This window comes from Gasterosteus aculeatus, chromosome 8 (assembly GCF_964276395.1).
Source record: "Gasterosteus aculeatus chromosome 8, fGasAcu3.hap1.1, whole genome shotgun sequence".
Taxonomy (NCBI): Eukaryota; Metazoa; Chordata; class Actinopteri; order Perciformes; family Gasterosteidae; genus Gasterosteus; species Gasterosteus aculeatus.
In genome coordinates, this window is record NC_135695.1 from 15,609,994 (window position 1) to 15,624,135 (window position 14,142).

The 14,142-nt window shown below is 41.2% G+C and overlaps 1 protein-coding gene across 2 annotated transcripts; it reads left to right on the forward strand.

Annotated features, from left to right (window-relative positions):
* The first annotated feature begins 1,740 nt into the window (after positions 1-1,740).
* Positions 1,741-10,955, forward strand: LOC144411454 (vitellogenin-2-like). Of its 2 annotated transcripts, XM_078108363.1 has the most exons (34): positions 1,741-1,856; positions 2,123-2,143; positions 2,262-2,413; positions 2,532-2,783; positions 2,860-3,021; positions 3,113-3,261; positions 3,363-3,513; positions 3,601-3,758; positions 3,836-4,001; positions 4,093-4,218; positions 4,366-4,581; positions 4,672-4,889; positions 4,983-5,080; positions 5,175-5,299; positions 5,572-5,673; positions 5,753-5,872; positions 5,975-6,161; positions 6,248-6,341; positions 6,457-6,642; positions 6,724-6,868; positions 6,942-7,143; positions 7,508-7,992; positions 8,074-8,118; positions 8,198-8,266; positions 8,362-8,568; positions 8,656-8,798; positions 9,044-9,182; positions 9,293-9,422; positions 9,515-9,698; positions 9,797-9,885; positions 9,984-10,078; positions 10,176-10,341; positions 10,472-10,633; positions 10,731-10,955. In XM_078108363.1, exons 1-34 carry the CDS (start codon positions 1,817-1,819, stop codon positions 10,841-10,843), a joined length of 5,097 nt encoding a protein of 1,698 aa, XP_077964489.1. In that variant the 5' UTR covers positions 1,741-1,816; the 3' UTR covers positions 10,844-10,955. The 2 variants fall into 2 exon arrangements, with proteins under 2 accessions (XP_077964489.1, XP_077964488.1); XM_078108362.1 differs by having other exon boundaries at positions 1,755-1,856; positions 3,363-3,758.
* Positions 10,956-14,142: the final 3,187 nt, after the last annotated feature.

Here is a 14,142-nt window from a genome sequence, read left to right on the forward strand (position 1 = left end):
TGGTACTTTTCTTCAAAAGTCCGGTTTTAATAGTCTGTAGTACAGTTTAATCAAAATGCAGGTCCAATAAGAAAATCCTTTTGTTTTTTAATTTGAAGAGCGACTCAAAGGAGGACATGTTAAGTCCCGGTAAGTTAAGACAATATAGAGTCTGCGCGCAAGAAACTCGTCTATGATCCAAGCATAACACGAATGAATGAATATACATTAGGGCTGAAATTAACGCGTTAATTTATGCGATTAATGTTGCCCGAGATTCATGCGATAAAATATTTGAACGCAGTAAATGCAACTTTGTTTATTTCCGGTCTTCCGGTGTGCCATAAGAAAACAAAGTTGACCCAGGAAACGAAACTGCCTCTAGCTGCACTGCTGAAGCTCGTATAAGTATTTATTACAATCTAGAAAAATCATAGAGAATACACAAATCCTCAAATACAAGCCATAGGTACAGACAGGAGTACAATGACTCAATTCAGCTGAAGAGGGACAGATGCTTCATTCTCCCTTAGAGAAGAAAGGAGGTCGGACAAAGCCTCTTGGTGTAAAGAGAAGCTTTAATGCACATCATCAGACTTTGTGTTGTCCAATTATAAGGACACGCCAGCAATGGAACTTGAGCAGGAAAACAGATGTTGAAGAAATAGACTTTGACCCACCCTCGTCGTGACCGTAGACAATCATGTTTGGACAAAAAAATGGATCAATAAAAGAACACATGGGATCCTGCTGTAAAAGCACAATGCCACCTCGTGGACTAGTTTAGGTCACAGAGTTCCAAAAGAGAGGTAACAGAGTTCCTGAGAGACTCACACTGTGCATGAGATCAACTCTACCCTTGCTAACTTCTGGTAATAATGCAAATTAAGAAGGCACACTTCTAATACACAAATACAACCACTACCAAACTGGAGAGCCAGCAGTTAAAGGGATCAAGTATAAATAATATTAACTTATTACATCAAAAATCGTACATGCTTTCTCTTTTATTTAATGTTTTACCATGTCGTTGTTGTTAACCCTGAGAAAGGGAAAAAATCAGGCCAGGGTAAGATGGAGTCCAAGAAGACAGGGAAACTGATCATAAATCAATTGTCTCAATTGTGCGGTTCCAGATTTCCTCTTTCCCGTTGCATTTAATTAATGATCGCAACAGGGATCTTAGCGTTTTGCGACAATTTATGGGTTCTTATAGACATAGATTGTATGATGTGTATTCACTTTAATAAAAGAAAATATATGTTATATTATGATACTTAACCTGAAGTCTGACGTTTCAGGTCATAACACACTGACATTTTAATGAAAGATTTGAATGGTGAAATTTTTATGCAACAGTACTATTCTATAATTATTGTCATGTTTCTTATAATAATAAAATGATTTTTAGTCATTGGATAATTCATAAACTTAGGTTTTAAACTAAAAGGTTTAATCTTTGCCAGTTGTTGAAGAATAAGTTACACAAAAATACATACATAAATAACATGTTAAGATTTGTATAGTTAGTTTAAAAAAATCCAATTGTGTAAAGTGTAATAAAGTTTAAGATTTCAGATCATTCTTTCAAAACGGGTTAACCCTGGAGAGAGAGCAAAACTATAGATTTTGGACATCAGGCTGCCAGGATGTCAGGTTAGGACAACTTGCCTGACATTTTTCATTTGTGTCATACTCTGTTTGTCTGATCTGTATAGTCAGGGCAAGGTAACATCAACGACAATGAAAGCTGATACATAGTTAATGATTAATTTAAAGCGGCAAAACCTGGCTTTAAAAGGAGACCTCTCCCTGTAGAACGTCACATCCAAAAACCATGAGGGTGATTTTGCTGGCCCTCACGGTAGCCCTTGCGGGTGAGTATTTCTTTATGCATGTAAAACTATCAACTAAAAGATGAATTTGATTTTTAACAAAAAACTACTTCTGCACTTGCTGACAATACAATGCTGTTAATACACAACCAATGATAGAGCAGAAAAACAGACATTGAGTTCTTCAGGTTTAACTGACTAAATAGTCGGTCAAAATAGATGGTTTATAAAGAATACAATTGTCATTTTTCCCCACATATCTTGTTTGTTCACCAACACCAAAATAAACAAAGATTTCTATTTTGCAGCGTGTCACCAAACCTATTTGGGTAAGTTGTTATTCTGTTACGTTATCAATATATGGTGCATGGATATAAAAAGTTTCTTAGTTCAAAATTGTATTGAAATGGAAATTTCACAACTGTGCTTTCTTCTCTATTATTTCAGCTCCCCAGTTTGCTGATGGAAAGACCTATGTCTACAAATATGAGGCATTTGTTATGGGCGGCCTACCCGAGGAGGGTCTGGCACGGAGCGGAGTGAAACTACTCAGCAAAGTTTGGATCAGTGCAGAGGCGGAAAACAGCTACACGCTGAAGGTAAGGACCATTTAAATTTTTTAGCTTATTTATGAGTGATATCAAATTAACTGTAATGAAAAAGTGATTTATAAACAATCATGTGTTATATTTACTCAAAGTGTCATGTTCCTTGCAGCTTGAGGAGCCTGAAATCTTGGAGTACAGTGGCCTCTGGCCCAAAGATGATTTCTCCCCAGCTACCAAGATAACTTCTGCCCTGGCTGCTCAGCTCACGACACCCATCAAGTTTGAATATTCCAACGGTGTTGTCGGAAAAGTATTCGCTCCAGCTGGTGTCTCTGAAACTGTGCTGAATATCTACAGAGGAGTCCTTAACATCTTCCAGCTGAACATCAAGAAGACTCAAAATGTCTATGAGCTGCAAGAGGTACAAATAACTCATTTTCATTCATTTCCACTCACAAACTGCCACAATACTGACAAACTGTTTTTATGTCAACTAGCCTGGAACACAAGGTGTGTGCAAGACCCACTATCTCCTCAGTGAGGACGCAAAGGATGAGCTTATCCTGTTGACCAAGTCTAAGGACCTGAACAAATGCCAGAAGAGAATCATGAAGGACATTGGTTTGACTTACACGGAAAGATGTGTTCAGTGTGAGGCTGTAAGTGCAATTCCCCTCTCGGCTCATAACCTCTAATACAGTTTACTTCTTGACACCTCTGATGTGGTGATATTGTGTCTTCTCATTGCAGAGAGGAAACAACCTGAAGGCAGCCGCTGCTTCTAACTACGTCATCAAGGAAACAGCCACCGGTGCTCTGCTCTTGAATGCATCGGGTATTGAGATCATCCAGTTTTCCCCTCTCAACATCATGAACGGTGCCGCTCAGATGGAGGCTAGGTAAGTAGTTTAAATAAAAAAGAAGAGTGCAATACCAGTGTTATCAGCACTATACTCAAAGTGTCACTGTGCAGATTGATAGAATTTATGTTCATTTGCAGGCAAAACCTGACCTTCCTGGAGATTAAGGAAACCCGATCGGCCCCTTACAGTGCTGAATATGTTCACCGTGGATCAGTACAGTACGAGTTCGGCAACGAGCTTCTCCAGACACCCATCCAGCTGCTGAGGATCAGCAATGTTGAGGCTCAGGTACTTTATAAAATGATCGCCCAGATTTTCTTTTTAATTCATCTTGAAGAGACAAACTCTAGGCTAAGAAACATTTTATCCTGGCAGGTTGTTGAGATCCTGAACCACCTGGTGACGTTCAATGTGGCAAAGGTCCACGAAGATGCCCCTCTGAAGTTCCTTGAGCTCATCCAGCTACTGCGTGTGGCGAGACTTGAGAGTATCGAGGCCATCTGGAATCAGTTCAAAGCTAAAGCCGATCACAGGTAATTGTGACTTTTAAGAGCCATAAAAAAAAAGTTCCATTGATAATGCAATTATATATGATATTTATTTTCCCCAGGCACTGGATCCTGAATGTTATCCCAGCCGTTGGTACTTCTGCTGCTCTGAGGTTCATAAAAGAGAAGTTCCTCGCTGGCGAGCTGACTGTTGCAGAATCTACTCACGCACTGATATCATCTATTCACATGGTGACAGCTGACCTCGAGGCCATCACGCTGATACAGGCAAGTTAGCGTCATTGTTTCATTTTTATTTCAAGGTTGTAAAATTGGGATGGATTATCATCAATTCACAATTTCTTTTACCCCTTTTCAGAGCATGTTTTCGGAAAAAAAGATCCAAGAAAACCCAATTCTGCGTGAGGTTGTCATGCTGGGATACGGCACCCTGGTTTCTAAATACTGTGTAGAGAACCCAGCCTGCCCCGCTGAGCTTGTGAGGGTATGTATCATTTATTGCGAGGGATTATATATATATATATATATATATATATATATATATATATATATATATATATATATACATATATTACATTCAGTTATAGCATCTAAGACGTGTTACATGAATGTTTTCATGTCCCTTCCACAGCCCATCCACGAACTGGCTGTCCAGGCTAACAAGAACGACATTGAGGGACTCATTATGGCTCTGAAAGTACTGGGAAATGCTGGACATCCTTCCAGCCTGAAGCCAATCACAAAGTTCCTGCCTGGCATTGGAAGTGCTGCTGCTGATCTGCCACTCAGAGCTCACATTGAGGCTGTTCAGGCCATGAGGAACATTGCTAAGAGGGAGCCCAAGATGGTGAGACTACATGGTCATATTCCTTGTATTACGAAGGATGAACGGATAGATTCAAGGACATTTTATTTACAACAAATCTTTGTCAATCAGATCCAGGATATGGCTCTTCAGCTGTTCATGGACAAGGCTCTCCACTCAGAAGTCCGTATGGCTGCTGCTATTGTGTTGTTTGAGACCAAGCTGCCCATGGGACTGGTGATTACTCTTGCCAATAACCTCTTGACTGAGAAAAGCCTGCAGGTTTCTAGCTTTGTCTACTCTTACATGAAGTCCATGACCAGAAACACTTCACCTGACTTGGCCTCTGTGTAAGAATCATCAAATCTTGTTTTTTTCTTCCTTTTTGCAATTTGAACATGTTAGCATCAATAACCACTTATGTTATAATGTGCTACTTTCAGTGCTTCTGCCTGCAATGTTGCTCTGAGGATCCTCAGTCCCAAGTTCGACAGACTCAGCTATCGCTTCAGCAGATCTCTCTATGTTGATACCTACAACGGTAAGAGCATAATAGGATAGAGAGATTTTAGGATTAAAATATGTTGTTATTTATGTATATGTATAAAACGCTAACCCTGTATTTTGCTGTGCAGACCCCTGGATGATGGGAGCTGCTGCCAGCGCCTTCTATATTAACGATGCTGCAACTGTTTTGCCAAGATCCATTGTGGCCAAAGCTCGTACCTACCTGGCAGGAGCTTATGCCGATGTTGTTGAGGTAATCATGTCTGACATAGCAAGCTTAAACACTGAGAGGCTTTTATTTTTACATATATATACATTTATTTATTATATATCGGCCATCTTCCGTCCATTGTTTCACCCCTCTACACAAAATACTGCATAAAATTATAGTAGCAAAAAGGGCATTTAACTGGCTATTAATGTATCCTTCAATAAATGTCACAAGCTCCATTAATATTGTTTTGTAAACGTTGCACAAAGGAATCATTTAATATGTACTTACCATCAAATGCGTGTCTTTTTCAGCTTGGAGTAAGAACCGAGGGAATGCAGGAGGCCTTGCTGAAAATCAAAGAGGTTCCTGAGAATGCTGACAGGATGACCAAGATGAGACAAGTGATGAAAGCTGTAAGTAATGGAAGATCACTCTGACGTTTATTTCCAAAAGTTGAATGCAGTGTTCTAAACTCTTTTCTTCTTCGCACAGCTTTCTGAGTGGAGGGCTACTCCTTCCAGCCAGCCCCTGGCCTCCGTTTACGTGAAGGTCTTCGGACAGGAAGTTGCCTTCGCCAATGTTGACAAAGACGTTTTCAATCAGCTTATTCAGGTACACCATTATCCTTTACAGCTTTACTTGAAGTGACTGCTAAGTAATACATGTAATGTGCACCAAATATTTGATGTCTTATAAGAGATCATGTGCTTAAAGCTTGCCAGTGGACCAGCAATGAAAAGCTACGGCAGAGAGTCTTTGGATGCTCTGCTGGCGGGTGTCACATTGCACTACGCTAAACCGCTGCTGTTGTCTGAAGTCCGTCGCATCATTCCCACCAGCGTTGGTCTGCCCATGGAGCTCAGTTTATATACTACTGCTGTGGCTGCTGCTTCTGCTGAATGTAAGTTGCATTTGTGTAGTTTAAATGTCCCTGATTTTACTAAATTCCAAACTATTAAAACCAATGCCCAAAATGTGTTTTCACAGTCAAAGCAACCGTGTCACCCTCACTGCCTGCTGACTATCAAGTTGCCCAGCTCCTGAAGTCTGACATAAGCATGAGGACTACCATTAGCCCCAGGTAATACAATTGTAACTTCAAAAAATACTCAGGTTCTTCCCATCAGTTTAACTATCAAAAGGAAATTTATTTGAATAGAATACCCTTAAACATTGATGTGCTCTGTCCTTTGCAGTGTTTCCACACATGTGTATGCAGTTATGGGAGTGAACACTGCTTTCCTCCAGGCTGTTCTGATGTCAAAGGCCAAAGTTCACACACTTCTTCCTTCAAAGATAGAAGCAAGACTTGACATGATTAAGGGCAACTTCAAGCTTCAGCTTCTTCCTCTTAAGGGTGTCAGTAAAATTGCATCCGCACGGTATGTACTGGTCATCAAGTAACATGAATCAACTAGTTTGTTTGAAATTTTTGTAGCCTCAATTATTTCATTCTCCAACAGTGTTGAGACTTTTGCCATTGCAAGAAATGTGGAAGACCTCGCTGCTGCCAAAATCACACCAATGGTTCCATCTGCAGTTGAAGTGTCAAGGGGGACCTTTTCCTCAAAGATGTCAAGGGTGGCTTCCTCTGTGGCTAGTAGCACCGTGAGTTTGATTCACTGAACACCTTTTTTCCCTTTTTCAAATTCATGTTATGACCTCTACTGTTGTTTTACAGTCAGCATCATCTGAAATCCTTGGTGGTAACGCTCAAAGCACACTGAGGCCCAAGGCCATCCAGAAGAGAATGTGTGCTGAAAGCCTTACCTTCGGTATCAAGGCGTGCTCTGAGCTTCAATCTCGCAACGCCACCTTCATCAAAGACTGCCCCCTCTACAGCATGATTGGAGAACACAGCTTCTTGGTTGAGATTTCCCCAGGCAAGTGAGAGGATGATGTTGCAGTTTCCCTTTACCAACCTTCTAGAAGCCGCTTTAGACGTTTGTCTAAATCAAAATTGTGATGACTGGCTTGGCTTGTCATACAATGGCTTCTGTGGTTAATCAACAATAAATCAAGGTTGTTCAAAAACGCATTCAACAAAGGAAAGAAGCCTTTACAACATTCAAAGCCAAACTCAATCAAATACGCAAAACGTTAAATTGGTTGAGGTTTGCCTTATGCCAAAATTGCCCACGCCCAACACTAATTAAAAGGTGCAATATTGCTAGGCTTCGTTGCTCAAAGCAAAGAAAATTATTACTTGCTAAAAAGTCACATCTCTGTTGATCTATTTGGTTGCAGCTGCCGGACCAGCCATCGAGAGGATTGAAATTGAGATTCAGGTTGGAGAACAAGCAGCAGAGAAGATCATCAAAGTGATTAACATGAGTGAGGAAGACGAACTTCTGGGGGACAAGAACATCCTGATGAAACTCAAGAAAATCCTGGCACCTGGTCATAAGAACAGAACATCATCTTCTTCCAGCTCCAGCAGCGCTAAAACTTCCAGCTCTCGCTCAAGCAAATCCTCCTCTGCGTCATCCAAGTCTTCCTCCAGCTCCTCTTCTAGCCGCATGAGCAAGGTGTCCTCTTCCAGCAGCAGTTCTTCAAGCAGACGTCCATCTCTGTCTTCCAGAGGCAGTTCTTCCAACTCCAGCTCCTCTTCTAGCCGCAGGAGCAAGGTGTCCTCTTCCAGCAGGAGTTCTTCCAACTCCAGCTCCTCCAGTTCCTCCAGCTCCTCCAGCTCCTCCAGCTCCTCCAGCTCCAGGATCACCTACAGGACCAAGGTGATTCAACTTTACCTCTAAAATACAAACTAAAACCCAAATGTACATGAAATAATCTCATAATCTAAATTCCTATTGCAGCAACAACTAAACGCAATGAACTTCACCAAGGACCACATCCACCAGGTAATCATCAGATTGATGACACAGGCACTTTGTTCATGACATGTTAAGCAGGATAAATGTATGGTTTCTTTTTTTGCAGCATGCTGATTCCAGGGAACGTGCCCACAGCAAAAGCAGTGCCTACAGCTTTGAGAACATTTACAATAAGGTAAGTCATAAGACCAAGATATTTATAGACTTTTGTATTTGGTGGAATATCAATATAAAATGTCATCTTTATCAATTTCTACTTTTTCCTTGAAGGCCAAGTACCTTTCTTATACCGTCAATCCTGCTGTGACCATTCTCATACGTGCTGTGAGAGCTGACCACCAGGTTCAGGGATACCAGGTCGCAGCTTATGTTGACAGAGCTAATGAGAGACTGCAGATCGTCTTCGCTAGCCTGGAACAGAATAACCACTGGAGAATCTGTGCCGATGGTGTGAAGCTGAGCGACCACAAAATAATGGTAAAAATTGTTTTTGGTCATGTAACGTTGGTAAAAATCTATCTTTCTGATACTTGAGATTTTAACTTTGATTTAAATATATTACAGGCTAAACTTGCCTGGGGCCTTCAGTGCAAAGAATATTCAACTGAGGTCACAGCTGAGACTGGCCGTATCGGAAAAGACGCTGCAGTGCGCATGAAGATTACCTGGGAAAAACTTCCAGAGAGCATGAAGCGCTTCGCAAAAAGGTAACTTTTGGCTATTTCAGTGATTTTCATTTCATGTGGAATGCAAAACAAAGTAATGAATTTCAAAATACTCTAAGTACTATATTCAAAATGCAACATTTGTTTCACTGTTATCAGGCGTCCTGAATGTAGACATTTGGGTCTATCGCCTTCCTTTGGCATTATGTCATTCTGATTTTTCCGACATGTGTTTATCAAACATTTGTTTTTTAATTTAAAATAACCTTAATCTTTATCATTCATAGATGCTCTGACTTCCTTTCCCGCTACACAAAGAGATTTGGAATAACCCAGGCAAAGGTTCAAAATGTTCGCAATGAGATCAAACTGTCTGTGGCTGCTGCTTCTGAGAAGACCCTCAATGTTGTTCTGAAGACACCAAAGGTACGGTTTGATTGCCCAATTATTTACACACAGAAAATGTCTGGATCATACTTTTTCACACAGTTTGCCAATATACTTATTGTAATCATTCTAATTTTTCGATATTACAGAGGACATTTTACAAACTTGGAATTACTATCCCTATTTCTCTACCAATCGGCGACGCTGCCGCTGAGCTGAAACCATACGAGGACAACTTGGCCGCCAAGTTCATCTACATGATCACCAAGGCTAATGCAGGTGAAAACATTTGAAGGCATAGGTATTATGAAATAGTCTCAGCAATCAAGTAAATAGATAGCTTACTGATCAATCGTTTCCTCCCATTTCAGCTGAGTGTTCCATGGTCAAAGATACGCTGACCACATTCGACAAGAGGGAACACAGGATCGAGATGCCCCACTCTTGCTTCCAGGTCATGGCGCAGGATTGCACCGAAGAACTCAAATTCATTGTTCTGCTGAAGAGGGATCAGTCAAAGAAAGAGAACTGGATCTATGTCAAGATCGACAACGTGTAAGAACAAGTATTTCTAAGTCAATTGTAGGAACAAACTAAACAAAACAAATCAAAAAAATAACCTCCATACATGTATTTCTATTGTTTTCCAACAGTGAAGTGGAACTGTACCCCAAGGACGGTGCTATTAAGGCCAAGGTTAACGGTGTAGAACTCAGCAAACTGCCTTATGATCAACCCGAAGGTTCTTTATTCTATTAATTCAATTTATTTTGTCATGCTCAAATTTTTCAAATTGCTGAAAGTAAAAACTCACATGTTTAAAATCTTCATTCATTTTAGGTAAATTCAATATCAAAAAGAGCTCTGAGGGCATCTCTGTCTTTGCTCCCCGTTTTGGTCTCCAGGAGGTCTACTTTGATCTGGCATCAGTGAAGGTGATTGCAGAAATCCAAAAGCTATCTTTAAGATTTAGGTGTTTTCACATCCAAGCTGTTAATGGGTCAAAGACTGAATTGTTTGAGGTTTTTCCAGGTTCAAATTGTGGACTGGATGAGAAGTAAGACTTGTGGACTCTGTGGAACGGCTGACGGCGAAATCAGAAAGGAGTTCGAGACACCCAACAAACGCCAGACCGAGAACGCAGTCAGCTTTGCTCATAGCTGGGTCCTGCCTGGAAAAAGCTGCCGTGACGCCTCTGGTAATACAAAACTTGCTTCAACATTTGCCATTGGAAGAATATAAAATGAATAATATCAATAAACTACTTTAAAAGATTGCTGCTGTAGGCAGATATATGTATAAATAAAATCAATTTCCCCCCTTTTCAGAGTGTTACATGAATCTTGAATCTGTGAAGCTTGAGAAGCAGGTGGTCATCCATGGCCAACAGTCCAAATGCTACTCTGTTGAGCCTGTGCTGCGCTGCTTGCCCGGCTGCGTGGCAGTGAGGACAACCACCGTCAATGTTGCCTTCCACTGCGTGCCCGCTGGTGAGTCAGCAGAAAAATCACACAACCAAAGTGACTTATTTGACAATGTCTTATATTAAGCCGTACCTAATTGCTTTACTCCCTCCATTTTTTGCAGCGTCTAACCTGAACCGCTCCGAGGGTCAAAGCAGCATCTTCGAGAAGAGCGCCGACATTAGAGAAACAGCCGAAGCCCACGTGGCCTGCCGTTGCAGCGCTCAATGCGCATAATCTCACAGACTTCATACTGAGATTTGTTCGAATGTTCGACATTTAAAGATCACAAAACCATCTTTTTAATGCCAGTTACAAAATGTCAATAAAGCAAACTGAAAATCACTCATACCAATAGTCGTTTGTCTTTTGTACTTATGTGTTATTGCACTGGGCAGGAATGACCTCCTGTATCGGTCCTTGTGACAGCGGAGCTGAAGGAGTCTTTTGGAGAACGTGCTCCGCTGTCCCTGTAGCAGGTGGTGGAGGGGGTGGTCAGGATTATCCAATATGGATAATAGTTTCTTCAGTGACCTCCCCTTCAACACCTTTTCCAAGCTGTCCTGTTTGCAGCCAATGATGGAGCCGGCCTTCTTAACAAGTTTGTTAAGTCTGTTGGTGTCACCGGCTCCAATGCTGCTCCCCCAGCAGACCACGGCGAAGTACAAAGCACTGGCCACAACCGACTGATAGAACATCTCCAACATCTTGCTGCACACATGGAAGGATCGAAGCTTCCTCAGGAAAAAGAGTTGACTCATCCCCTTCCCGTAGACGGCGTTGATGTTGGTCTTCCAGTTCAATCTGTTGTCGATGGAGAAACCCAGGTACTTGTAGTCCTCGACCATGGTCACCTCCTCTCCCAGAACCCTCAGCGGTAGCGGAGCCGTCGTCTTCCTCCCGAAGTCCACCACAAAGTCCTCCGCTACTGCCCTGTACTCCTCCTGCCGTCCAACCTTTATACACCCTACCACTGCAGAGTCATCAGAGAATTTCTGCAGATGGCAGGACTCCGAGTTATACTGGAAGTCAGTGGTGTATAAGGTGAACAGGAAGGGAGACAGAACAGTTCCCTGTGGAGCTCCAGTACCACTGACCACTGTATAAGACAGCACGCTGCCCAGTCGGACAAACTGTGGCCTGCCTGTCAGGTAGTCAGTGATCCAGGAGACGGTGGACGAGTCCACCCCCACCACCCGCAGCTTCTCACTCAGCAGCAGTGGTTGGATGGTGTTGTTGTACAAATTAAGTTAAAAACAAAATACAGAGAAAAAATGGTCAAAAGCAGAGGCACCGTTCAATAGATTTTTGTTGTCTGTCCAGTTGGAGACGTCGGAAAACATTAAAAGATACAAGTTCAGACGATTTTAGTTCAGCCTGGAGATTGTTCCATGTTGATGGGGCGGCAAAACGGAAATGCTTTTTTTCCCCAATTCAGTCCGCACCTGTGGAATGTACAAGCAGTAAATATCACTGGACCTTAAAGCGTAACGGTTTGCTGCTCCACGGAGGAGTGAACATAGATAAGACGAAACCATATCAAGGAGAGCCTTATAGATCAACACTGTAACAAATTGATGTAGGTTAATGTGTGGAAGCCCATGTCACCCACTGAAAAACAGGTCCTGTAAGTCATCATAATGAGATAGTATCTCATGAGATACGATGATGACTTTGACTTACAGGACATTACTATACATGTAGCTGTCACTTTTATCCGTAACACCCATGGTTTGACATAATTTTATATGGAGTAATTGGGGGTCAGGTGTCTTGCTCAGTGACACTTGGCACAAGTGACACTTGGCACAGGGAGCAGCCAGGATTCAAACCGCCAACCTTGTGCTGCACAGCACACCCTCCCTATCCCATGCGCTTAAATATTTGTTAAATATTTTATTAAATATTTGTATTATTCAAAGTGTTCATTGCCTAAAAGTCATTTGAGTGTTAATCGTGACCAATTGCTCCTGAATGTGACGTCAGACGCGTAATCTCAGTTCATCCAGAACACATGTGCAGTTCAACATCGGAGGAGTTTCTCATTGCCTCGTCTCCCCAAGTAACGTTGGTAAGTGTTATTTGCCTGGCATGATTAACACTCTCCTTCCTTACATCTTGTTGTCTTCCTCAACTTTGTAATTTTAATATTTTACCAATGATAGTGCTTCGAAATATTTAATTTTGGTTTGTTTTACAGAGGCACTTGATTAAGGACGCCAGCCGTTTGCTGCGGTCAATTGAAAGTGTTCCATCGCGTATTGTTGCAGTTAGTTTACCTTGTTCCTAATGATTTTATGATTCATTTTTTTATCATTGTATACATGCGGCATATTTTATGTTTTGTTCTTGGTTACAAAGGCCTAAAATTATTGTCTTGAAGGCATCTAATAAACTCCAACCACTATGACCGAAATGAGTTTGATTGTCGTTCTTTAATTTGTGGGAAATTAAATGCAAAAGTATATGGTTTTAAGTAAACGGGTATTTATAACACAAAAACAGTAATCGTATGGTAACAAACTGTAATCCAATATACGACAACATACCGTAAATTACGGTAGGGCACTGTAAATAAAACAGTAAGTTACTAGCGTCGACTGCCAGTAAATTGCAGTTAATTCACAGTAAAATTCATTCAAGTTTACGGTAACATGCAGTAATCCATTTTACGGTAACATAGTGTAAAAACCATTTACGGTATTATACCATAAATTAACGGTAAATTCCTGGCGTCCTTGCTGCCAGTAAAATACCGTTAATTTACAGTGAATTTTTTTAGAGTGAAGGACAACCAGTGAGTTTCTCTCCAAGTGCTCAGAGATGGCCACCCAGACGTCATATAAAGCTGACAGTGATGTGTGAGGCGACCACAGACAGTGAAAAACCTCAGTGCACTGTGATATACAGTATCCAGAGCTGCTAGGCTTTTGGACAAAGCACATATGTACAGCACATCTCCATAGTCAACTAAAGGTAAAAAAGTTATAGGTAGGGTTTTGCAACACATTAGGCGTTCTTACATAGATCAAATGATATTTATTCACTGTAATATAAGAGGAAAATATGCTTTATATTATGATACTTAACCTTCAGTCTTTATAAATTGTTTCATAATGTGCTCTGATTATTGTGTTTTTTATAGTTGATCTTTTAAGATAAACATATATTGCTGCTTTGACGTGGGTGCTTCATGTGTTTAACTCCTTTGAGGTGGAGTAAAAATATATTGAATATATAGTGTATATTGCCACGTAGCGTCTGTGGCAAGATTAATTAATTAATGATGGAAGTAACCCGTCTCTCGCCTGAAGTTGGCTGGGATAGACTCCAGCCCCCCCGCAACCCTGTGTGCAGGATAAGCGGTTTGACAATGGATGGATGAAAGTAACCAATTAAATATAGTCATACAATCGTGACTTGATCCGCCCACTTGCTATCAGAAAGAAAAATCACTGTGACGAGCGACAAGTTGAAGAGTCGTGCAACAGGGCCGCTTCCCGCAGTTCAATTCTCTTCAATGCTTTAAGCAAATT

Coding starts and splice junctions, on each gene's coding strand:
- LOC144411454 (XM_078108362.1), top strand. CDS start 1,817: ATGAGGGTGATTTTGCTGGCCCTCACGGTAGCCCTTGCGG. Junction 5,873..5,974: donor TTTTCAATCAGCTTATTCAG/GTACACCATTAT, acceptor ATGTGCTTAAAG/CTTGCCAGTGGACCAGCAAT. Junction 8,799..9,043: donor ATGAAGCGCTTCGCAAAAAG/GTAACTTTTGGC, acceptor TATCATTCATAG/ATGCTCTGACTTCCTTTCCC.